The 27,082-nt window shown below is 34.4% G+C and overlaps 2 protein-coding genes and 1 pseudogene across 17 annotated transcripts in view; 1 reads left to right on the top strand and 2 right to left on the bottom strand.

Moving 5' to 3' along the window:
* The window catches only part of PPHLN1 (periphilin 1), a 106,139-nt gene extending 103,159 nt beyond the window's left edge, over nt 1-2,980 (bottom strand). For 8 of the 16 annotated variants that reach the window (XM_015593222.2, XM_025050267.1, XM_015593218.2 and 5 more), the window contains exon 1: nt 2,864-2,937. Coding sequence is in view for 4 of the 16 variants with exons in the window: in XM_006916887.3 (XP_006916949.1) it covers nt 1,974-2,013 (40 nt within the window). In the remaining 12 variants the exon portion in view is untranslated. Of the gene's footprint in view, nt 1-1,973; nt 2,257-2,863 lie in introns of all 16 variants that reach the window. The other 8 variants (XM_025050268.1, XM_006916886.3, XM_025050266.1 and 5 more) reach the window with 6 other exon arrangements.
* On the top strand, nt 2,968-15,168 carry ZCRB1 (zinc finger CCHC-type and RNA binding motif containing 1). Its single transcript, XM_006916890.2, has 8 exons — nt 2,968-3,164; nt 4,207-4,292; nt 6,298-6,326; nt 9,091-9,202; nt 9,515-9,622; nt 12,401-12,513; nt 12,619-12,694; nt 13,473-15,168. The coding sequence occupies exons 2-8, from the start codon at nt 4,209-4,211 to the stop codon at nt 13,602-13,604; spliced, it is 654 nt and encodes a 217-aa protein (XP_006916952.1). The 5' UTR covers nt 2,968-3,164; nt 4,207-4,208; the 3' UTR covers nt 13,605-15,168.
* Nucleotides 15,169-25,446: 10,278 nt separating this feature from the next.
* On the bottom strand, nt 25,447-25,938 carry LOC102891068 (annotated as a pseudogene).
* Between the last annotated feature and the right edge of the window lie 1,144 nt (nt 25,939-27,082).

Consider the following 27,082-nt stretch of genomic DNA (forward strand, 5'->3'; position numbering starts at 1 on the left):
CCTAAAGTAGTATTCTCTCTCTCACTCTAGATAAAACATGGAGGTTCTAAAAAACTCAAATCCCAGAACCAAATGGAGCCTGGAATCAGACTAAGGCCTGCATGACTTTAAATCCTAAGCCCTTTCCAACATATCACATTGCTTTACAAATGACACAGGTAAGACCAGAGAGAACAAATTCCAGAGCATTAAATGGTACAACATAGCAAAAAAAAAAAAATGCTAGAGGCGCTCACTACAGGCTTTTAAGTTTAGAAATAAGATGTGAGGTGCACTATGTCATTCCAGAAGATTATCCTGGCAGTAAACAAGATGGATTAGAACAGAAAGAGGTTAGAGCAAAGGAGACCATTAACCGCTTCATAAGGAACCACATATCAGCACTGAAAGTACTGCATTCTCTACTAGTTTCACAAGTTACTTGAATTTTCAATGCTTTTTAATACTTCTAAGACCCACATTGCATTAAATACTTATAGTAGATTTTTGATTGTCCATTGTAAATGATCAAGTAACTAAAATTATACAAGTAGACAAAAATACCAGATGTTTGATTATAGATATTTACAAATCAAAATCTTATTTCACATCTAGATGGAGGTTGGTCTTAATTGGTCAGCCTCTTTCTAGTTTTTTACCCTCCATTTCACCCTTAAAAAGGATACTCAATTCACTTTGCTAATACATCGTTTATATCTGGTTTCCCTGATCGAGAATAACAAACCCAAACTTCTCTGCCCTCCATATGCCCCCTCTATTATTTCACTTAACCTCCTGTTTTCTCCAGAAGGATCATTCATACCAGCCCTCTCACTGTGCCACAAAGTAACACACAACTACCCCAGAGTTGTATGACTTATTTCCCAAACTAGAATATCTCTTTCCATTCTCTCATTCAACTTCCAATCATCTATCAAGGCCCAGTTCAAAATCTACTATTCTCTACAAAGCCCATTTCTAAACCCTGAAACACTTAAAAGATTCCAAACTGGTGACTGATAAACCATATGTAACTTGTGTTTGGCCCAAGTTTTTTTTTAATAAAATTTTATTACTCTGGCAAAACTTAAAAACTAGAAGGTATCACTTAAAATAAAAACTGTATTTCCAACTTTCCTTGAAAAAACTGGATGCCCTGCCAGTACTGGGATCATATACTCACATAGCTACAATGAGCTGTAAATGACTAGTAGCTGACCGTTTCAAATGGTTCTTACATCTTAAAGTCAGGAGATGACACTCAACTGCCTAACTTCTGAGACTGTAACTACAACATTACAATCACTCAAGAAATACCTGACTGCCTATTAAGCACTGGAGTTACAAAAATAAACAACAAAAATAAATAAAACAAATACGGTCCCTCCCCTACGTCCAGCTTCGTCCAGCTTCGTCGGAAAAGGCAGAGACAAGCAATTAAGATACATGTGATAAGTGCTATGATGAGGGATATAGAGGGCACTTAGCACATGGCTAGGTTGCCTAACTCTGCCTACGGGAAGTCAGGGAACATCCCTGGGAGAAACTGACAGCTACAGTGATCTTTAGCAGGCACAGGAATGATCCAGAAAGAGATAGGGGAGGTCAGGGAAAACAAAAGCCACAGAGAGAGAAGCACCTTTGCAAAGACCCTGAGGGGAGACAAAAGTATTTTGAGGAAGTGAAATCAGTTCAGTATGGCTACAGCCATCACCTAACCTTCAATACAGGTGTCAGAGAGAGGCTCAATTGAAACGGCTGGAGGGAAAAGCCAAGTATTAAGGTCAGGAGATGAAAGACAATTTTAGTAAACTGGGTGAATTACTATGTAAGAGTTTGTCAAGCAGGGAATAGAGGTTTTGGAGAGCACAACTGTGTTGAAGGGTGAAATATGGAAGAAAAGGAGGGAGAAGCAGTGATAGCCTAGATCACAGAAAAGGGAAGCACAAAGCAGCACGGGGAAGAGTAAAGCATAGAAGACCAAAGGGGCTTACATCTTGGGCGGTAACCAAGGATAACAGGGATAGGTAGCATGGTAGTTTTGGCTCGCCACAAGTTTGCCAATTGAATTAGTTCCAGCGGTCCCCTTGTGGACGTGGAGGCATTCAGGCCTCTCAAAATTCAGCTGCACCCTGGCTGGATTGCACTTCCATCTCTCTAGAAGACATCATCAGCTTCAGTCTGGATTGATTGTGCAGGCTCCAGGATAGGCTCTGGGTTCCAGGCCGCTGGCACGCAGGCTCCCTTGGAGTGGTTAGAGGCCTGGTCTGTAATGTGCTGGTGGGTAGAAGTTAAGTATAAACTACCTTGCATTATTTTCTGATTTTTCTTTAGGAATGATGGGCCTGTCTGTATACAGCCTCTTAAGGGAAAAAAAGCAGTGCGTGCCCATTATAGATTTACAGGAAGAAAAAGGGTGCCAAGAAGTTCAACATTTGTCCATACCAATACTTAAGATGAATCATTCCTGAATCCAAGTCTCCCTAACTAGATTAAGATATACACCGGAAAAAGGCCTGCTGTACACTTTTTTGTAACTCTCAAAGTGCCTAAAACCGAACTGGGTTACGTCGAACACATTCTGTGAATTTACCGACTTCCTAACTAATCTGGGGTCATTGAAGTTACCTAGTTAAGGCTTCTTTTTGCACAGTAAGGCGCTAAAGAGAAGTGAACCTAGATCTCAGACTTAACACTTTCCTTTATTCCAAACTCTACTGCACCTCTCCGCCCTCAACCGCAGGGGCAGAATTGTTACACAATTCAAATACAGCGGGAGACTCCAGGTCCCACCGCGGAAGGCGCCGCCTGCCCACCGCCACCCCCACTAGTCTCCCCTCACGCCTGTCACCGACAACCTGTCGCAAAGGTAAAACGCGCTCACCAACTCTAGATTATGGGGAGACTCCGTAAAAGTGATAATCCGCTCGTCGCCGTTCTCCGGGCAGGCACTTCCGGCGCACGAAAAGACGTCAGCAAAAGCGCCCGCCTCTGGGCCCGCCTCCGGGCCCTGGGTCTAACGAGAGCCGGGAAGCGGTATGCTACCATTTCGTCTGCGGCGCATGACCCCTCCCAGTACCCGTGATGCCAAGGCCGATGCCAGGGGCGAGGAATAGTCGGGGTTGAGTCCCAACGGAGCGGAGGGTTCACGCTCTTCTGATCTCCCGGGCTCGCCCCACCTGAAGGTAAACGGCTCCTCAGCTGCGGCCTTTCCTCCTGCGGGCCCCCGAAACGATGTGTCCTTTCTCGTGCCACCCTTTTTATTCCAGCACCTTTGCCGTTGGCTGCCCTCGCAGTTCTTCCTAAAAGGGCTAACGTGTAGAATTTCAAATGGGAAAATTTCAAAAACGACCTATCAATGTTGAGTTTCTGAAGTTGTCTAATTCCCCAAAAGCATCCCATGTATCAAGCAGTTTTCGCATTACTTCGCGAATTGGCACGCCTTAGACTCAATATTTTGCCTTTTGTGATAGACTGTACCCCTATCTTAAATAATATCACACACGCTTTTTAAATCGAAACTTTGAATTTGGTTGAACCAGATATAACTTTAAGATAATTTTCTGACTTTGTATAATTAGGTATGAAAATTACGGATTATATTTGTAAACTTAAATATACAGGTCAGTATCCTTCAAAGCATTGAAACCTATTCATATAACAAAATGTATAATTTCATAAATTAGGAATAATCTGCAAAATTAGTGATTTGAAAGAACTATATGTAAATCAAAATGCGGGGCTAAAGTTTCCTCTTAACACCACGCCAGAGAAAAATATAAAGACAACCAAAAAGTTACCCAACCATCGTATTAGTGAAAATCATGGCTAAGGTTCTTTCTGAGGTTCCAGGCTCTTTCTGATGTGTATAGGCAAGGTATTATGCATATTTGAAAGCACTTTCCTGCTCTTAGCCTTAGAGGTTAAGAGTAACCTCGGAGTCTTCATCCGTTTAAATCTCATCCCTCTATTCATGCCATAGATCAGCACTGAAAAGGTTAGAGTGAAGAATCCACATGAAAGGACCAGAAAATTCTTTTAATTGGTGTCTGGAAAAAAGGAATTTCTTAATTAACCCAGCTGGAATCCTTGTTCTTAACTACTAGTAAGAAGTGAGGAAGGTGTGTGAATCTGGCATAATTAGAACGGTGACTGCCTGTATTGATTTTATTTGAAATGAAGAATACCTGGCTTAGATTGCTACTGGGTCTGTTTTTTCTTTTTTAGAAATGAGTGGTGGATTGGCCCCAAGTAAAAGCACAGTGTATGTATCCAACTTACCCTTTTCTCTGACCAACAATGACTTATACCGGGTAAGTAAGTTTTAGTCTAAGTACTGTTATCTTCTGAAATCTCTATTTGAGAAACATATAATTTAAGCATACAGTTCTCCTTGGCAAAAATTCTTAATAAGTATATTCCAAAGCACTTAAACTGTTAATACGAAACACCTATATTGCAATCAGGAGTAAGTGAAAAAAAATTATATACTCATAATTTCCAGAGAAAATCTGCAGTGCTTTTAGAGGATAACAAGTTCTTTATAAACACAGAAGACACAGCTAACTTAATAGAGTGGGAGCAACTTGTGATAGGTTGATTTTTCCTGATTGCTTACTTTTAAAATTCGTAGTGGGGTGGAGGTTTTGGAGGAAAGAGATGATGAAAGCAAACATCCTTTTCCCAACCCTCAGATTTTGAAAGTGTATCTTAATTTCCATATGTGGCAGAAACTTAACAGTTTAATAAATTTTGTTTTCAATTTGGGACAAGTGTGATTGAGAAGGAAAAAAATCCCTTCCAAAATCTTTTTTCACTTCTTCACCTTAGAACAAAAATTCCTGTAAAGTCTGTCCTGCAGATTGGAGTTTGAGAGGAACTGGAAAGAATGACATGAATCCTTTCTTCAAAGTGTGTCCTCTTCTCTCTGCCGACATCTTTAGGTAGATGTTAAGTAGAGAGATGCTGCATAGTTGATCCATAGTACTTGATTAATTAAGAGAGATTGAGTCTCAAAGAACAGGAGAAAATGAACTTTAGTTTCCTTCCTTGTTACAAAATAGACATTTCTGTATTTTTTGAACACTTACTGTATCCTGAGCACTCTTACAGGTACTAGGAACTCATCAGTGAACAAAAAGATTAAAATCTTTGGCACTCACGATAAGCAAGATAGAGAAATAATGTGAACTATATAAAAGTCAAATGATGTTATTTGTTAGATACTCAGTTAATGTTAAGATGTTAGGTGCTAAGGAAGAAAAACAAAGCAGGAAAGGAGAGTTATTAAATGATAGGTTGAGAATGGAGGTAAAATTTTACATGGTGGTCTAAAGCCTTATTGAGAAGGTGACTTTGGAAGAAAGACCCGAAGGAAGTAAGATAGCTGCGCAGATGTCTAAGAGACAAGCATTTTAGACACAGAGTAAATCAAGTGGAGAGAAGAGGCAGGGTAGTCAGAGGTAAACCCATGCAGGGGTACCTTATAGGGCCTACATGGGTAATGGTAAGGACTGAGTGAAATGAGAAGCCCTTAGAAAATGTTACATGGAAAGCAGTCTGTTACTGATTTTCAGAATTCAGTGTGGCTAACACTGCGATCTAGTTATACTACATTCCAGCATTATACAAGTTAATCAAAGAACTCAAAATTTATTATTGTATATATTGCATATATTAATGTATTCTAAAGACTTTTCTAAGAAGCATTATATAATAAATAGGAACTATTGGTATTTAGGTAGTGGTTGAAATGGAAGTAGATGAGATTGACAGTGCAGTGGTAAAAGAGAAGAAAGGGCCCACTATAAAGTTCCACTAACATATTAAGGGTAGGCAGAAGAAGGAAACTGATGGGAATGGGTTTTTCATTATAGAAGTTATTTATTTGTTTTATAAGCAGTCTAATGATCTGTCTTCATGAGACAGTGATTGCTTGATGGGGTGGGAGGTAAGCTAGAAATAGTGATATTCGAAGCACAAGGTTTTGCTGTGCTGGAGCTATGACGAGGTCGATAGTTGCCATGAATATACCATAGGAGCACAGCAGTTGTGCAGTGCGTGTCCCTTTGATCTACCACACATGAAGTGTGTATGTGCATGTTATGCAATTTAAGAACTGAGGCAGATACTCTGATTCCAATAACAACAAAAAAAGAATAGTCACTAAAAAAAAATATATCTTCTAGGGCATGCCTTATAGACTTAAGGCTAAAATTTTTCATAAACTAACAATATGGTGAGTATATACAACCTGAAATTTTAATTTTTTATGATTTTAAACTAAATTGTAAATTACTATCTGGTATTTTGTTTCAGATATTTTCCAAGTATGGCAAAGTTGTAAAGTAAGTATCCACATCAAATTTTGAAACTTTAATTTAGTTTATCTTAATTCTCTATTATTTTTTAATGGAAGTAGAATTACTATTTTTTATAAAATAAATATTTGATATGACAAAGAAAATAAAAATACTCCTGTTAACATTTTTATGTATATTTCAGTCACTTTTCTATGCATATAAACATGTATAGACAATTTTTTTAAAGACTCAGTTCAATATGCATGCAATTTTATTGTCTTTTTTTAACTTGACATATAAATATCATTCCTTGTACTATAAAGATACATCCTCATATTTAATTATTTCATGGTATTCATTTATATGCCATTATGTATTCAAACAATGCAATTTCTTACCACATTATTGAGAACTAAAACTGATTCTGTTATCCAATATAATATATAAGTTATGTATGTTGGTTACTACAAGATATGCTATCAATTATACTGTAAGTGAATTATCATTGGTCAAACAAATGTAAATAATATTTAGAATATCATTAGAATGTAAATTGTAACACTTCATATGGCATGCAGAGTGTCTTATGAGACTGATAAATATATAGAAAACATATTCTCTGCCTTCATAGAAAGTTTTGATATTATTGGAAAGACTAGAATCATACAGAAATGGTAGAGATGATAATATCAATTGAGACTGAGAGTAAAGAAAGGATAAAGGGAACCTGAGGTTCTTATATTTAATCCACTAATCTAAATCAACCAAGTAACCATATATAGGGCAAAGAAGTAAAAGCAAGATACTGTCATTCTAACTATCTTATAATCAATATATATTCTGGTATAAATTTTAAATCATATTTGAAATTCTAAGAATTTAGAAGACATGTATCTTAATTATTTTTTCTTCTAGCTTTTGATAAATGGATGTTAAACACGAGGTTCATTCGCATCCTAAGGTTAACTTGTTTTAAACTTACTTCTTTATTAAAAATCATCAAAAATGCTTATAGGTAAATTTTTGGGTCTTCAGAATATCAAACAGTTGTCATTATCAATCAAGATACTAATAATGATGATATGTAACAAGGGGCACAGAAATGTGCTAGTCACTGTTCTAATACCTTTACCTATATTATATCATTAAATTCTGACAAGTACCTAATAAGGTAAATATTATTATTCTAATATTATAAATGACAAAACTCACAATGCAGTGTATATATATGAGTGTACAGTTGAATTGTACACTCGAAACATTAGATTGTTAATGTCACCATAATACATAAAAATAATTATTAAAAAAAATAACAGTAAGTTAAGTGACCAAACTGAAACACATGGTTAGCCTAAAATTTTATTGCCAGTTAGTGGTGGAGGCAGTATTTAAATCCAATAGTTTGATTCCAGAGCCTACTCCCATAACCATATCACCTTTTCTTGTTTTTTTTCCCCATCAGAATCTCTGAATGAATTTCCATACAAATATAATTATAAACCATGAGAATGCTATGACATTAAAGACAGAGTTATTAGTACTTAAAAACAGGGAAGACCTGACCTAGTTTAGAAAGTCAGGGTAGATTTACCTAAGTCCTTTGTTGAAACCTAAAGTTGGAGTAAGAGTTAATTAGGCAAAAAGAATGAGAGGAACATTTCAGGTACAGGAAATAGCTTGTGCAAAGGCCCCGTGGTAAGAGAAAATAAAATGAGATCATGAAACAGGCCAATATGACTAGAGATAAGTGAACAAGAGGGAGAAAGTCCAAAATGGGTCCAGAGATGGAAGCAGGTTCCTAATCTTGCTTCTTGGCCATGTGACAAGATACTTGGTTTTCATCGTAAGAACACGGGGAATCCATTAAAGAATTTTAAATGAGGCAGTGACATTGTCCTACTGCCTTTATATTATTAGTGAGTGAATGACCACATGAATAAACAAATAGATGCACTCTTTTGAGAAATTACTTTCCCATTTGCATCTCTTTTTTTTTTTTTTTAAACATATTGAGCTAGGCTTAATAGAGGTTACAGAGACACTCTTAAAGGGGTTTATATTAAAACGTATGTAATGAGGCATTGTTTATTCATAAGTAGATTTCAATAGAGACTCGGAGAAAGGAGGAGAAATTATTTCCACTTCACCTTGTACCTACCCTGTCCAACCTTGGAATCAGCCATTTCTCCAAAGAGCCCTGTTAAACATTATTTTTCAAACTATATTTAATGACAAATTATGAGCAAAGGCCAGAAGACAGGAGGGATGTTTAAGGAGTCAGGAGAAAGGGCAGGCTCTGTGTTCTTATCACCATCCCTATCACTTAGGTACCTTGAGTGATATGACTAAGAACCACAGACCTGGAGATTCTTTAAAAGAATATCAAGAATATACTTAGATTCTAAAACCTAGAAAAAAGTAAGTGATTTAACTTTTTGTGTAGAAGAGAATACCTTAGTTTTGTTTTTCTGCAGAGTGAGAATTAGTAGGGAAAAGGAATTATGCTTACTCTTCAAGATTCCTTGTCTCTGTAATCCCTTCATCTTTCATCCTCTTATTAACGTTTGATTTATCACATCTTTCTAATTGTACCTGTGTTCACTATTGTTAAATCAGTATCACACTTTCTCATTTCCATTCTTGATATCCCATGACTTTAAAGAGATAGGTACATGTCAAATATATTAAATTATCTTACTGCAAATGTTTTATTAATCCTTTTTGAACATTTAGATTTTCCAAATTATTATTAATATCTGTTTCATTTATTGCTGCCTCATTATTTTGAACTATTTGTTTCTGCTTTAAGGGTTACTATAATGAAAGATAAAGATACCAGGAAGAGTAAAGGGGTTGCATTTATTTTATTTTTGGATAAAGACTCTGCACAAAACTGTACCAGAGCAATAAACAACAAACAGGTAAGCCATTCATTCCTAACAAGGTTTTTAACCCAAAAGCCTTTATGCTTATCCATGCAAAAAATGTGGAGAGGTAGGGGATGGATATCAGTAGATTCTGAGGGTATTTAACTCAGGAAAAAGAAAAGAGGTCAAAGTCGTACTGGGTTCCCAAAACATTTGTAGAATCTAAGGAATAAGAATCTATTTTACAGGATAGAATTTGTCACATCTAAGTAGGCAATCGCTAAAATAATCTAAAAAAATAAAATGGAATTGAAGGTTTGAGGAAATACAATCAAATAACTGTATTTACATTTTACTCTGGTTTAGCTATTTGGTAGAGTGATAAAAGCAAGCATTGCTATTGACAATGGAAGAGCAGCTGAGTTCATCCGAAGACGAAACTACTTTGATAAGTCTAAGTGTTATGAATGTGGGGTAAGTATACCTAAAACTTAATATAACTGTCACAGTTTACTTTAAGGTATTTTTCACATCAGTGTTTTATTTGTGCTCTCCAAATCTCCTGGCTGGCTAAAACCAGGTTATGAAAGTTGTTTTACTTTGGGACTCTAGACTCATCTAAGTAAACTCAATTGAAATGTATATAAAGATAAACTGAGTTGGGTAATATAAGAGTAGTATTTTCTCTAGTTTCTAAATCTCTGAAAATTGTTAGATTAAAGAGTGTTGACTAATATTATTGTCTTGAAAGATTTCGATGACTCATAAATATTTGTGTTAATAGGATATTGCCTGTTTCTATAATATTTTGCCAGTGTTTAAGCATCACAGTTCAGTGTAAACATCATATGACCTATCCTCTATGGAATATTATGTTTTAAAAGTTTTTGGTTGTTTTTTTACCATTAGTATTAATAATGTTTTGTAACTAAACTATCCCCAAATTTTATCTAGTTATCATCTATTGTTACCCATTCGAACTTTTGGTGATATGTAGCCACAGAATAATTTTGCACAAGGCCCATATGATGCCAAGAGAATTTCAGTCTGGGTCTCATTGCTGTCCGTTCCCAAAATGTTGTCAATGTAAGAAACGTTGAGAATTTTTATAAGAGTTTATCTGAACCAAACTGAGGACATGCTGGGGAGCAAGATCTCAAATGCTCTGGAGAGTAAGTTTTGCAGTTTCTTTTATGCATTTGAAATTAAGGAGGGAATGTAGGGAAGATTACATGAAGGTGAGAGAAAGCAAGGGGTAGGGGGGAATTGGAATACAGAACAGTTGAGATTATGTATTTTTATACTTTAGATAAGGGGTCCAAATGGGTGGTCATGTACTAGAAAAAAAAGTCTGAAAAGAGGCATTTCAAAGGTGTATTAACCTAGACACGGAAACAATGAACACAGCTTGCTTAAGACAAACATAACCTTTTACTAAAGAAGTTATGTGCCTGGGGCGTAACTACCCCCATGACCTGTCTAGTTAGGAATTTATGATCAGATAACCCTGTGAGGCTACTTTCCATACAATCCCTTTTTTCATCCACATGTATATATAAAATACTTAAAAAAAACAGGGTCTAGAGCTATTAATGGAGAGCTGGGAGAAGATTACTGAGAGACATTGCCCTGGCTATAAAATCATGCAGAAGATACAAGAAAATGGATTAGGGTCCTTTCCCCTCTGCCATTCCCTAATAACTCCCCTTCTCCCCCGCCACAAAAATAGATTTAAAAAAGGGAGGGAGGAAAGAAGGCCCTTGGGTACATTCTGTCAATTCCTGAGATTCTGTTACCTCTTAAATTAATGTTTCAGAAACTGTGTTCCAGAGTCCTGAATTTTATTAAAATAGGAGGAAATAAAGAAAAGAAAGGAAGGGAGGGATGAGCAGTTATAGTCAGATAGGTTAGTATATATCCTCATATTCACAGTAAATATTAAATAATCTGAGAAATCCTAGATGAATCTGTTAATCTATCTTTTTGGTTTATGGTTCCATAGATTTGTTATATTATACTTTGTACATTTTTATATTTCTTAAAAAATTTCCCCACCAAAAAATCCGTTTACATTTATTTAGCCTGGTTTTTCTCAGAGTTATTTCACAATTAAATCCTTTTTTTAAAAAATATGGGACATGTTTATTTTTTGGTATACTTCTTTTTCAAAAGCAGTTTGGAAAATGCTTCTCTAAATACATTCTGTCAGCAGTTCATTAACAATAACACCTCTTGGGTTCAGCCATGTCCCCAGGTATACAAAGTAAACAGTCTCATTAGGTGCTTTGTTTAAATATACTTGAAAAGCATGATTATTTTTCTTTTCCATTATTCTAATCCTGACTGAATCTCTCCTTACACCATTACTCTCACATATTACTTCTTAAATATATTTTAGTGAGCTAACGTACAGATTATAGTTCATATAGTTCATTGTTTTATGTTTACAACTCAGTGTTCTAGCTCATTATAATTTTTTGGCACTGTCAAATATAAATATAATACAAGCCACAAATGTAATTTTAAAGTTTCTAGTGGCCACATTAAAAAAAGAAACAGGTAAAATTTAATATCTTTTATTGAACCTTACATCTAAAATATTATCACTTGAACTATGTAATTAATATTTTTAAAAATTAAGATATTTTACATTCTTTTTTCATATTCAAAACCCAGTGTGTATTTTACCCTTACAGTGCATATCAACTCAAACAGATCTCAGTAACCACAAGAGAATTAGGGCTATTGGCTACCACAATTGGACAGTGCAGGTATAATCTAGATATGAAAGGAACAAAATGAAATTAATAGGAAAAGTGAGGAAAACTTAAAATTTTCCATTTGATTTTAAAACAATATTAAGCAACATCTTGGAAGTTATAAATAGTTTTGTCCTAATTTTATCAAATAATAAGTTAAAATTTTTATATTTAAGGTAGATAATCCATTTAAATTTTGAATTGTTTTATATCTTGAATCTTGAGATTTAAAATGTGTGAAGGAATACTTCTTTTACTTCTTTTATAAGTGAGCTACTAAAATACTCCCTTATTGTTAAAACAGCTTATTAGGAGTTCTAGTCTCTAATCTTCTCCTTCTGAATAATAAAGTAATGAGTTTGTTCATTTCTTCATGTATGTTCCCAGTGTGATAATATATTTTCTTCCTAAAATTTTAGTCTTAGGGTACCAGGCAAGTTTCTGTTAATAAATATAGTACTTTTTTCCTTTCCTTTTCAATGGGAAACAAAAGGAAAGTGGACACTTAAGTTATGCCTGTCCTAAAAATATGCTTGGAGAACGTGAACCTCCTAAGAAGAAAGAGAAAAAGAAAAAAAAGAAAATTCCTGAACCAGAAGAAGAAATGTATGTATATCCAGTCTTACTAAATACATTATTGTGTTGCTTCTGTCTTTTTACTGCTGGTTAAGGATGTTATGTTTTTTTGTTTTTGTTTTTGTTTTAATTTAGTGAGGAAGTAGAAGAAAGTGATGATGAAGGGGAAGATCCGGCTCTTGACAGCCTCAGTCAGGCCATAGCTTTCCAGGTACTAAATAGTTCTTTTAAAAGGCACCATGCCATAGATGCCTTGGGTTATTAGTTTTATATTCCTTGCTTACTTTATTGATCATCGTGGCAACCTGTCTTTCCCCTTCATCTCCTAAACTTTAGGAGACAGGCTATATCTCTAAGGTCTTTGGAGCAGTATGATAGAAAAGTTCTCATTAGTTCTTTCTAGATTTTAAGGGCCCCACAACATGTTTAATGTCTTAATTTTTTTTCATTATAGAATTGAACAGAACTATTTGATAAAAATAAGTTTAGCCCAATAGAAAAAATTTTATTAAATCAAAGACATTGTTTTAAAAGAAGCCTTACTTCAAAACAAAACCAAAAACATATATTTGACTGTTAAAGGCCTTAATACAAATATATGAAACTTTTTTTTATCTCTTAATTTTTATATAACCAGATATTTTATTTTAATGTAGTTGGTATATACATACATCAATTTATTTTTCATGTTAGGTAACTAATATATTTTAGGTAACATTCCCACCTCCAGCATGGATGGAAAGTAGGCCTCATTTTATGTGCCTGTTAATTAATAGAAATTTCCTATAATAATTTCGAGTAACATGGTGAGACTGGGTAATAACTCAGGAGTGAAGGAGGAATATCCTGATGGAGTAGAATTGTTTACACAGGCTGCGAGTGTACGGAGCATTGACACGTGTGTGTTTTTGCATTGTTTTAAATTAATATGCCATAAATAATATTAAACAGCTTCCTGGTTTTGTTTTGTTTTCTGACTCACATTACAGCAAGCCAAAATTGAAGAAGAACAAAAAAAATGGAAACCAAGTTCAGGGGGTCCCTCGACATCAGATGATTCAAGACGCCCAAGGATAAAGAAAAGCACATATTTCAGTGATGACGAAGAACTTAGCGATTAAAATTATATTTATTATGTAAATATCATTAAAAACTTTTTTTATTTTGGAGTATCAAGTTTAGTTGGAACTAAAGATTACTTTTAGAATTTGGGCATAAGAATACTTAGTACCAAATAATTTTTTACTATAAAATAGTTCAGAGGAAATTGAAAAGAAGCTCTAAAGTATCATGTTTCTATTTTGCCTTAGCAGAGTAATAAAAATCAAAATTTTCTAATAACTGTTAATCTTGAAAACAGTTTATTTGAATAAAAAAAGATACAATCATAGTAATGCTATTATCATCCCAAGAAAAAAGTTTATTCATGTCTGATTGGTTTACAAAAGGACTTTTAAAATAAATTTCATCTTTAAAGCAAAAACTTTAGATAAAGACTGAAAAAGTTGAATGATTTGTTAGATGTTAATTTTTCAAGAGATTTGGTTTTAAATATGGATGTTTTGTCACCTTATTTCTCTTTATCCCAATCTAGATACATTGCAATTTCCCATAAAATATAAGTAAAGTAGCTCTAAAAAGCTTAAAACCAAACAGCATTAATTTGCCCTGCCTTTGGCACCAAGTTACATTCCCCAGAACCAGCTAACTTCTTTCCTATGTACATACATTTTGCTAAATAAAATACATATATTTTTTACCACTTAATTCATAAAGGGACAAAGAAGGATTTTTCAGTCTCCTATTCTCCCCACTGCCCTTCTCCATCTTCTCAATATGGCTATGTTAAAACTTTTAGTTAAATCCATACTTATTGTTTTTATTTTATGACCATGTAAATACTGTTCACTTCTGAATTAACAATTGTGCTGTGATTACATTTTTCCTAGAGTTAATAATTGCCTCATTTTTTCGTGTATTATATGTCTTTATTTATGACTAAATTTTCCCATACCTTCTGCAGGTAGTTATAGGGGAATGGGATTGTGGAGCCTTTTATTTTCTACTTTGTATATTTTTATACTGTTTGAATGCTCTTAAAAAGAACTTTTATTTATTTTTTAATTACTAAAAGCAAGAAAAGTATTTCCACTTTGAAAACTACAAAAGCAGTGAAAGTGTTAACCACTCACCAGCAAAGAATTTTTTAGATTTCAGTGAGGAAACCAGACAAATGATTGAGTGTTGGACTCTAGTTTCTATGTTCTACCCATTAATTCACCAAATTTAAAACAAAAAATAATTGGAGAAAAAAATTGCCATAAAATATAGAAAAGTTTATATGAATACATTCAAATATGAACAGACAGATCAACATCAACAAATATTTGAAGAAAAGCCTCCAACACAATAGGGACCCAAATGACCAGACCAAAAAAAGGGAGCTTAGTGGAGCTGAGGAATTTTGGCTTTAAAAATCTATCTGGCCTCATGGATTTCAGAGAAAGGGACTGTGAACCTGTAATAAATTTGGTACTTTCTAATATAAAAGCATTTGTCAAGTAGAATGCTTGTCTTGCTGAATGTAAGTTGTTTTCTTTTTCTCTGCAATCATTTATTTACCCATTGGATTTTTTTGACTAGATATCTATTCTGAAACTGCCAATTATAATTATTCAATTTTAATTCATTCTTTTGTTTTATATTTCTAAGTGCGTGTATGTGACACACAACAGCGATTGTGAAATATTTAGGAATTAAAATGTATAAAGAGTAAAACCTTGGCTACCATATCTAGAGAAGTTCAGCAATTGAAAGCTTTATATAGACTATACCATAGATAAGTCAATAATTTAGATAATCATTTATAGAGTGAAAGCATGATTTTAAAAGGTGACAGGAAGGGTCATTGGATTACATAACTGAGACATTCAGCTTCAGAAATGGGTGAAAGGGTTAAAAATGTAATTAAAAATCTATTTTTCTTTGTCTCTTAAAACTATTTTCCTCTGTGCTACCTTCATTTTTTAGCGAGCTTTCTTTATATAATAGCAGAGATGACCACAAGTATCTCTAAAGCTAGGAGTCCTAATAATGAGAGCCCTCTTCCCCATTGGTTCCAGCAGAAGTCCCAAGACAAGCCCTGATTGTCCAAGACTGTGTCACAAGAGGAGTAGAGTCAGTCCCACCCAACCCACATAGACTAAGGGTGTTCCTATACAATATATCTATTTTCGGTTTGGAGTCAAAATGGAAATTGTCAAAAAAAGTTTAAGCTCTCATTTCATCATGGTCAAAGACAAGACTGAGGCAGTTGAGCAGGATGCACAGAAAAAATGGAGATGCAGCACCAAACAAAAAGAAGCTATTTCCCATAAAAAGCAATTTTCACAGACTATTTGCAGAACATGCGAAAAAAGCGTAAAGCCTCTTCAGAAAGCTGTTTGATAAGCACTTTTACTTTAACAATGTAAGCAATTACAGTCAGACTGTACTTTAAGTCCACAGAATGAGTTAGGCACTATTTTAAAAATTACTTTTATAAGACCCAAATTTTAAGAACCCTTAGGTTATATTATAGATAGAACCAATTAATAATTTCAGTTAAGATCTGAGACCTAGAGTAAGCCAACCAGAAATATAACAGCTTTTATAGATTATAGTCTTAAGCAGATTCCTTTCTGGGAGAGTTGCAATTTTCATCAGGACATCTTTTCAGATGCATGGCTTTATATGAAACAACCTTTTATAAAGAGACAGTACAGTCTAGTGAGAGCTTTATGTGTATGCTCAAAAGTTAAATACAAAACAGACTTTGAGCAAACTATCTGAAAGAATTTCTATCATATTTAGCGCTATGAATCAGGCACTGTTTTAAAACCACTACAAATATAAGCTAATTTAATCTCTTTTAAGTAGGCATTATTTGCATCATCATATAGATGACACAGTTGAGGCACAGAGAGGTGAAGAAATATACCCAAAATCACACAGTCAATAAGCACAAGGATTTAAATTCAAGGAAACTGGCTCTAGAATCCATACACTTAGGCTATGATGCTTCTCTCAATAAGCATTCAAACTATGTTACCACTTTATCAACGAGGAAGGTGGATTAAATTTCATAATATTTACATATGAATAATAGTTTGTCTTAGAACTATTTTTTCTAAATAACTTTTCTGAGGTGGAAATAGTCTTTGGGAGAGCCAGCAAATTTTACAGATAAAGCTTAAAAGAGTAAATATATTATGCCCAAGGACCTTTAAATGTTTTAAATGTTTCCACTTGGAAGTCTCATGAGATCTCAAATTTACCTGTCCCAAACTGAACTGCTAGTCTTCCAGATTGACTACACTCACAGCCTTTTCCATCTCTTAATGTTAACTCAATTCTTTAGCTCAGGCCAAAAAATCTTGGCCATTATCTTTGATTCTTTTCCTTATATCCCACATTCAAGACATAAGCTGTCAGCTCCATCTTTAAAATTATTCAGACATATAAAGCTAATCCAGTGCTATCACCTTGGCCCTGGACACTGTCATCAATAATTACTGCAACCGACAACTACGCTCCACAGAACCCTATGTATACTATGTTTTTTTCCTATACATACATACCTTTTCACTTAAAGAAAGCACTTTACAGCTTCTCATTAGCATATCCAAATTGCACTTTGGGGACATTATTAAGAAGAATAAGAGTCACTTGAACTCAAGCACTGCAATACCATGACAGTCAATCTAATAGTCAAGACAGCTGCTAGGTGACAAACAGCATATACAGCATGGATATGCTGGACAAAGGGATGATTTACATCCTGGACAGGACAGAGTGAAACAGCACAAGATTTCATTATACTACTCAGAACAGTGCACAATTTGAAACTTAACGAATTGTTTATTTCTGGAATTTTTCATTTAATATTTTCGGACCATGGTTGACTGCCGATAACTGAAAGCAGATATAGAGAAACCATGGATGAAAGCAGAACTATTGTATGTAAGATATACGATAATAGCAGAGGGTGGGGAAAATGGAACTGTATTGGAGGAAATTACATAGATGGTAACAAATCACAGACAGAAATGAAGTACTGGAAATGGTACATTTCCAGTAAAAAAAAATACTCTCTAAATATACTTTTCTCTTCCTAAATTCTTTAAAAGATATACCATTATATAAAGCAATAATTATAACACAATTGTTGAGTTTATAATATATATGTAATACCTATGACAATAGTGCAAATAGCAAAGTTTCTATATTCTAGTGGAATTTCATCTGAAATTGATTGTGATAACATGAATACTGTAATCCCTAAATCAACCACTAAAAATATTATTTTTAAAGTAAAAAAATGAAAAAATTAAAATGACATACCATAAAATACCTACATAATACAAAAGAAGGCAGTAGAGGAAGAACAGAAGAACAAAAAAATAGATAAGTAATACAGAAAACAAATAGCGAATTGGCAGATGTAAATCCAATCATATTGATAATAATATTTAATGTGAATGGATTAAACACTCCAATCAAAAGTCAGAGATTGTCAGATTGGATAAAAAAATAAGATTTAATGCTAAGCTGTCTATAAGAGACAAACTTTACATTCAAAGACATAAATATACTGAAAATAAAAGTATAGAAAGATATCATGCCAACTAACCAAAAGAGAGCTGGAGTGTATGTACTAATAGCCAACAAAATGGACTTTAGGACAAAATATATTACTAATGACAAAGAGGGACATTTTATAATGATACAAAAATCAGTTTATCAGAAATATAAAACAACTGCAAACAAACACATACTTATCAATAGAGCCCGAAACATATAAAGCAAAACTAGACAACTGAATTGAAGGAATAGACAATTCAACAATAATGTTGGATACTTCAATAACCCACTCTAAAAAATAGAACTAGACAAAAAATTCAAGGATATAAAAGAATCAATATCATCATCCAGCTTGACCTAATACAATGGAACAGTCCATACAAAATTGGCAGAATGAATACACATCCTTTTTAAGCACACATGTATCATTCTCCCAGATAAAAAAGATGTTAGGACATAAAACAAGTCTCAATAAATTTACAGGATAGAAATTATGCAAAGTATGTTCTCTAAACACAATGGTATTAAATTAGAAATCAATGACAAAAGAAAATGAGAAATCCACAAATATTTGGAAATTAAACAACATACTTCCATATACCCCATGGGTCAAAGAAGAAATTATAAAAATTAGAAAATATTTTGACCTGAGATACCAAATTATGGGATGTAGCTAACAGTGCCTAGAGGCAAATTTACATATTTAAACACCCATATTAAAAAAGATGGAAAGGTGTCTTTCCATCTTAAGAAACCAGAAAAATAAGAACTGAACCAAAAGCGAGCAGAGGAAAAGAAAGAATTAAGATCAGAGTGGAAACTGATGAAATAGAAAACGGAAAAAGTAGTTGGAAAAAAATCAATGAAAACAAAACTTGGTCCTTTGAAAAGATCAACAAATTGAGAAACTTTAAGATATACTAGGGGCGGGGGAAAGACAGAGAGACAGAGACAGAGAGATAGAGACAGAAGGCACGAGTGGGCGAAAGGGAAGGAAAACACAAATTACTAAAATCAGGAATGAAAGAGCAGACATCTCTACTGACATAAAAACTAAAATGATTGTTAAGGAATTCTGACCTCTTCATCTCCTTTCTCTCTCACTTTTAAGAACCCTTGTCATTACATTGAGCCCAACTGGATAATCCAGGATATTCTCTCCATCTCAAAGTCCTGAACTTTATCACATTTGCAAATAATTTCAAAATTATTGATATAAAGTCATACATAATAACCTCTTATTAACTTTTTAAATCGTTTAGAACAAATAATTATTTGTTTTCTTTTTTTTTCAGTCTCACCAGAGGTTTATCAATTTAATTTTAGCTTTGTTATTCTTTTCAACTATACATTTGTTATTTTTCAAATTTCTACTTTTATCTTTATTTTTTCCTACTTTGACCTTTTGGAGTTTATTTTATTGTACTTTTTCTAACTTCTGAAATGATGCTTAGATCACTGACATTCAAGCTTTCTCATTTTTAGCATAGAAATTAACCTCTGAGTACTATTTCTCTGCATTGCTCATTTTAATAAATTGTATTTTTATTATTCAGTTTTTTATATTATTAATTTCCATTGCGATTTCTTCTTTAATCTATGAGTTATTCGGTGATGTGTTTATAAATTTCTGAGTATATTTTTTACTCGTATAAGTTTCTAGCTTAATTTCATTCTGATCAGAAAACATACTATATATCCCTTCAAATGTGCTTAGGCTATATTGCTCAACAAATGGTCAATTTTAATAAATGTTCTTTTTAACTTTAAAATACATGGACTCTGCAGTTGCTGAATGCAATAAAATTCAGTTTGTTAATTTTATGTTCAAATCTAGGTCCTGATTTTTCTTTTCTATTCTATCAATCACTGAGAGAGAAGTTTTAAAATCTCCCACTATGATTATAGATTTATCTAATTATCCTTTTAATTCTGTGTCCATTTTGCTTTTTTTTCTCGAAGCTCTTACCAGTCACCACAGAAATTTAGAATTTTTTATATTTTCCTGTGAATTAGACCCTTTTTTGTTTGGAAGTGCTCCTTTTTATCTCTGGTCATTATTTTTGCCCGAATAACTATATCAAGCTTTCCTTTGGTTAGTCATTCTGTACGATATATTTTTCATATTTTCACTTTCAATCTTTCTGTAGCCTTTTGTTCTAGTTATGCTTCTTGTATGAAAAAATATATTTGAGCAAAATATATTTGAGCATTTAGTTTCAATCTAGCTCTACTTGGGAGAGAGAAATCCCATGGTACTTGAAGGGAAAATGTAATATAAAGAATTATTAACTATAGCAGGGCGTTACGGTAATGAGGGATTGATTAGCTAGTAAAAAGCAAAGAGAATTCTAATGAATATAGCAGACGTAAGGAACAGCCACTCCTCGAGGGCTGAGAATGTCCAAGGAAAAGTGCACTTCCCACCCTTGCCACCTCAGGGCTGAGGTAACAGCCATGGCTCACTGGATCTGCCCTCCGGAACTTACCAGAAATCCTCACTGTAGGGTGCTGGGCAATGCTGTTTCTGGGGAGGCATCTCGGGTTAGGCACTCTGCTACAAAGCCACCCAAGAAATGGAAAGCTGCTGGCCACTGGTTGCTGCTGGCTGCCACGCACTGCAGGAACCTGGTGCTGGAAAAAGGGCAAGTGCCTGAGGCTGCAGAAGCCATGAGCATTGCAGGAGCCAGATGCTGGAAAGCGGAGCATGCTGCAGGATCTCCTGCAACGTGAGCACAGCAGTACTGGTAGTAAAAACTCTTTCATACTGCAATGTTTCTCTAGCGCCCTCTACTGACAAAGCTTTGGCGCCATCTGGCAAAGAAAAAATATTTAAAAGGCCCAGAACCATTTTCACAGAACAGAAAAAAAGGGTAAATGTGGACCTGAGGCAAATGGATAAATAGCAGAGTCCATTTATATTTTAATGTTATTACTCATATCTCTGAGTTTAACTCTACCATCTCACAATCTGCTTGATATTTGTTCCACTTATGTTCCACTTATGTTCCTCTTTACTCCCTTTCTTGTCTTTTTTTTTTTTTTTTTTGGTTAAGTATTTTTATTATTCTATTTTGACCCCTCTATCAGTTTGGAAAATTTACACGGTTTTGCTGCTGTTTTAGAGTTTATTCTCTGATTAAGAAATACATTATTTTACTTAAAAATTCTTAATAGCTTTTTATTAAGGTATCATTTACATACCATAAAATCTACTTATTTTAAGTGTACAATTAAAATTTTTTAATTTTACAGAATTGCGAAACTCTCACCACATTTTAATTTTAAGACATTTCTATCACCACCACCAGCCCCCCACCCCCAAAAAAATCTTGTGACGAATTTACACTTACTCCATTTCTATCCCTAGTCCCAGGCAACCACTAATCTGCTTTCTATCTCTATAATTTTGCCTTTCTAGAAATTCATCTACATAGGATCACACAAAATGTGGTATTTTGTGTTTGGCTTCTTTCGCTTAGCATAATGTTTTTGAGGTTCATCCATATTATAACATGTATCAGTACTTCAATTCTTTATATTGCCAAATAGTAGTCCATTTTATGTCCATACTACATTTTGTTTAGCCACCATCATTTGATGGTCATTTAAATTATTTCCACTCATTTGGCTATTACAAATAAGGCTTCTATGACCATCTGTGTTCAAGTCTTTGTGTGGACATATATTTTCATTTGGGAGGGAATAAAATATTCAAGAGAATTGCTGGGTTGTGTGGTAAATCTGTGTTTAACACTTTAATAAACTGAAAAACTATTTTCCAAAGTTGCTGCACAATTTTCCCCCCAGCAATGTATGAGGGTTCCAGTTTCTCTACATCCTCATCAAAACTTACTGCTATCTTTTCTATTATAGCCATTTTTGTGGATGTGAAGTGTTATCTCATAATTTTAATTTGCATTTTCTTAATAACTAAGGATATCAAGCATCTTTTCAAGCACTTACTGACCATTCATATCTTTTTGACTGAAATGTCTACTTAAATCTTTTGCACATTTTTTTTTGGTCTTATCGTTAAGTTGTAAGAGCTCTTTATATATTGTGGATATAAGTCCCTTGTCGAATATATGATTTACAAAGATTTTCCGAGTCATAGTTTGTCTTTTTATTTTCTTACTATGGCTTTTGAAGGGCAAATTTTTTAATTTTGATCAAGTCCAATTTATCGATTTTTTTCTTTCATTAGTTGTGCTTTCGATATCTTATTCAAGAAATCTTTGCCTAACCCAAGACCATGAAATTTACTCCTATGTTTTCTTATAGAATTTTCACAGTTCTAGCTCTTACAATTATGTCTATGATCCACTTTGAGTTTATTTTTGTGTATTATATGAGGCAGGGGTCTAAACTCATCATTTTACTAGTGGATATCCAATTGTTCCAGCACTATTTGCTGAAAAACAAATTATCCTTTCCTTAATTGAATTACCTCAGCATTTTTGTGGAAAATCAATTTACAATATAAAGGTTTAATATTTGGACTCAAAAACACATTCTTGACTTGTCAAATTCCAGTGATAATTAGTACTTCTCCCCAGAGTACCTTAACTATACTTAACCTCCTTGATTGGTTCATATTCTAGTGTTACTGTGTTTTAATTTCTCTATATTTTGAACTTCTGTCAAATATTATTTTATACAATTCATGTTTACTCAAGAGATTTATTCACATATTTAGTGTTTTTCTCTTTTTCATTTTCTTGTATCTGAGAGTTTCTACCCACGACCATTTTCTTATTTTGCCTAGAGTATTGCCCGTTAGTATTTCTTTTAATATGGGTCTGCTGGTGATGAATTATTTTAATTTTTATTTGTGTGAAACATTCCTGAAGAATATTTTCATTAGGTATCATGGATGAAAAAGGGGTGCTGTAATAAATCATAAATTCCAAAATGGACAGGTCATGGTGAGTAGTCATGCCTTAGGCATATAACTTTTTAAGTAAAAGTACTTATCCATTGTTTAAGCAAGCCCTATCCATTGTTTTGCCCATCTAGGCTAACATACCTTTGAAATAAGCCATCACCACCTTCAAGAGAGCACATAATCTTAACTACCCTACAATCCAATCCCTGCCTTGCTTTCTCCAACCCCCAAGTAATCTTTACGCTCCCTTCTTAATCTCAAATGCATAAACGAAACTGTAAAACTGTTCTTTTCCGGAGCATTTGAGATCTTGCTCCCTAGTATGTCCTCAATTTAACTTAAATAAACCTTCATAAAAATTCTCTACAGATTTGGATGTTTCTTATTTGGACAGTACAGAATTTTAGTTTGGTAATTGTTTTTTTTTTTCAGCTCCTTGAAAAAATTATTCCATTATCTTCTGGTTTCCATTGTCTTTTTTTTAAGTATCTTTTATCTTTGGGTTTTTATATTCTGGATATTCTCTTCCAGTTCTATCTTCCAGATCAATAACTATTTCTTAAACTTTTCAAAAATTCTGTGAAACCCTTGCATTGAGTTCTTAATTGTTTCAGAATGTTTTTTGGTTTTTGTTGTTGTTGTTGTTGGTTTAAACAAGATATTTATTTTCTCAAAGTTCAAGAGGCTAGAAGTCCAAGATCAAGGTATTAGCAGGCTTGGTTTTTTCTGAGGCCTCTCACCTTAGATTGCAGATGGCTGCCTTTTTGCTCTGTCTTCATATGGTCTTTCCTGTGTGCTTGCACCTATCTGTATCCATTCTTTCCTCCTCTTCTTATAAAGACACCAGTCATTGAGAAAAGGCCTGCCCATGACTTCATTTTACCTTAATAGCCTCTTTAAAGCCCCTATCTCCAAATACAGTCACATTCTGAGGTAAAAGGGATTAGGACTTCAACATGTCGATGTGTATAAAGGATGGAAGGAGAACAGAATCATTTAATACTTTAATTTTGAATTGGAGGGAAATTGGAATAAGTTTCCAGCATAACTCTCTTCTATCAAATAACAGTTTAAAATGTTCAGTGTATTTGGAAAAACCTGTAGGAATACTTATCGAATTTCTACATAATGAGAAAAAGTAGGAGTTCCTCAGCTTAAAAGTAAGGGGTGAGGATGAGGGGAAGTCACACAGAAAACAATAACTGGTTTAACTACATACAATAAAAATTTTTCATACGCAAAAAATTTGAGAAGCAAAGAAGTAAAAAATATTAGTTATAATGGATAATTATTTGTTATAAAACTTATACAGACATTAAAGTCCTTATATTCAGAATTGAAAGAAGCAATGATAAGAATGAATAAAAGGAAAATGTAAAATTATTTTTACAAAAATGTGAAGCAAAGTAGGAACACTATCAGTATCATTTGTAATCAGAGAAGCACATTTGAAAAGACCTTATGCGTGTTTAAAATCCTTACAAATGGCTATAATCCATTAATGCTAAGAGGTGAAGAAACTGCATGAGTTAAATCAACTCCAACTTTATATCTGAAGCCAGAATTCTTTGCAACCTCTCCACAGAAGAATCCTGCTTCCTGAAAGTGGAGGCAGCAAGGGTTGAGGCTGTTTAGCAGAAATTGGTTATAGTATTGTAACCAGTAAAGGAAAAACAACGCAGCCTGCAGCCCGTGCAGAACACTTGTGCAGGCCTCAGGGGAAAAGAAAACAGACACTTTCCCTGGTACAAGCTCTCCTGGACCCCCAACTCTTCTCTAATGAATCACAGCAGCCAGCAGAATGAGTGACAATTGCCTCCTTTCAAATTGAAACATCCATCCATGTGAACAGAGGAAGGTTCCACTCTAAGAAGAAAACTCACACTTGGTGCTACTCAGGGGCCAAACCAGCAGCTTCAAAGTGAGAGCTTCAAAGAATCATCGACATTACCTATGAGCTTGTTAGAAATGCAAATTCATAGGCCCAATGTACTGAACCAGAATCACTTAAGAAGGAGCCTAGGAAATTGTGTTTTAGCAAGTTCTCAAAGTGATTGTTCAACATGTAATGTTTGAGAACAAATGATGCAAAAAAAAAAAAAAAAAAGCAGACTGACCCTGCATCTTGGCCCCCTGTGTTTGAAGGCCTGACTCTGACCATAAAATCGTAAAAGGGTTAGTAGATTCAAAATGACAGAAAGTAAGAAACAAACAAAAGTGGAGCCACGACCTTTTAGGCCTTCTACCCGCACTGTACATCAAGACATGAATGAACAGGGACAATCTTTTGTAAATCTACTTAATTTTAAGTGAGCAAAGATCTTTATGTCATTGGACAAAAAGGAAATTCATTTCTTTACTAGACCAGAACTACAAACTCACATTCACATCAAAATAATCAAACCACTACCCATCAAGACAAAGGGGAAAAAATTGCAAAAATTTAAGGATACTCATTTCTCCTGAACTTTAGTAGCAGAAACAGGGCTGTTCTCATAGTGCTCCTGACAATGCTTATGCAACCGGATGCTGGGGAGTCTGGGCACCTCATGCACGGCCTTCAAAAACTCTTCAAATTGTTTCATCTTCTCAACTCAGGCACGATGTTTCTGGTGCCTTGATGCCACTCTCAAGTGCACGACTTTCACTTGATTTTGTACACAGAGCTGCCTGAAGATGGTGATTTTAGCCAAGTTCCTCGGGTTTACTAAGTCCACCGTCATCCACTCCATTTCCGGAATCATGCCTCTGTCTGAGCCGAAGAGCGACTCAGCAACCGTGCCTCCAGGTAAGACACCAATGGGGTCTCTCAGTTTTTGCACAGGAAACCGCCACTTCCAGGTATGAATCTGTGGTGGTGGAGGTGGTAACCTCAAGAGCCTGTCCAGGGACCCAGCAGGCATGCATTCGTCTCCCTGGTCCACAGCACCTGCGTGGTCCGCCATGCTAACAACCCAAGAGCAAGGTCTAAGCAGCTCTCCATAATGATTTTCGTATCTAGAATTCGTATTTTTTTAATTTGCAGTTGATTAAGGATAACTACAAATTCTTTGTTACATGTCCTATTGAGAGATGGAGTCCAATTCCTCTCTCTCTGAGCTGACTTTAATGACTCGTTTGGTCAATACAATGCATTGGAAGTGATATTCTGGGATTTTCAAGGCTAAAATATAAGAAGTTTTGATGTATTTTGAAATGTTTGCTCTAGGGACATTTAGCACTCAAGAAGCTTCCCATGGGAGCCCAGCCATCATGCTGTAAAATCAAGCCACATGGAGAATAAGTAGACACTCCTTCTAAAGTTCTAGCTGAGCTCCCAGCAGACAGCAAGCATCAACTTGTCTGCTGTTATCCAGGCAAATAAGTTATCTTGGCTATCTGACCCATTTAATTCTTCTGATAACTGTAGCCCAAAGACAATTCCAGAGTTTGTATTCAGACATGGAAACAGATTAAAATCACTGCTAGATTAGACTCAGTGCTTCTCTTTCACCTCTCTCTTTCATGACTTCCTTCTACCACCACCTTGTTGTTATTAATCCCCAGAGTTTTGGAAACCCTGTTTTTCAATCTCGTTTCCCGACACTCTTTTTTTCTTCTTTTTCTGGACATGAAAGCATCCATTTTAGCCTTATAAAGAGGAAATGGGAAATGGGGCTGAATGTATATTAATATAATTGGAATTTATGAGAGAAAACAATGTACATGAAATATGCAAAAGATTGAAAAGAGTGGTTTTATTTTTTTAAGACCAAATTTTATGAAGTTATCCTATAGAGCTAATGACCAGTGATATAGAACTTATACAAACATAGAAAACAAGTATGCCAGTTATACTGCCATGATATGTTGGAAATTACTTGGCTTACTAAACACAAATATACAGAAATCTTGATATTGGTGAGGAAAGTTGATGCCTTTTTTAGTCTAAGGCTATAATATTTGTTTTTCGAGGAAATACTATTTGACTCATAGCTTAAATAAGGTACTGAATTAATAAGATGTTTTAGGACAAGATATAATTTTCAGTGGAAATGATTTGACACAATATATAAATCTAGGTACTAACAAGCTATGTTATAATGAGTT

This window comes from Pteropus alecto, unplaced genomic scaffold (assembly GCF_000325575.1).
Source record: "Pteropus alecto unplaced genomic scaffold, ASM32557v1 scaffold196, whole genome shotgun sequence".
Lineage (NCBI taxonomy): Eukaryota > Metazoa > Chordata > Mammalia > Chiroptera > Pteropodidae > Pteropus > Pteropus alecto.

Coding starts and splice junctions, on each gene's coding strand:
- ZCRB1 (XM_006916890.2), top strand. CDS start 4,209: ATGAGTGGTGGATTGGCCCCAAGTAAAAGCACAGTGTATGTATCCAAC. Junction 12,514..12,618: donor CCTGAACCAGAAGAAGAAAT/GTATGTATATCC, acceptor GTTTTAATTTAG/TGAGGAAGTAGAAGAAAGTG. Junction 12,695..13,472: donor GTCAGGCCATAGCTTTCCAG/GTACTAAATAGT, acceptor CTCACATTACAG/CAAGCCAAAATTGAAGAAGA.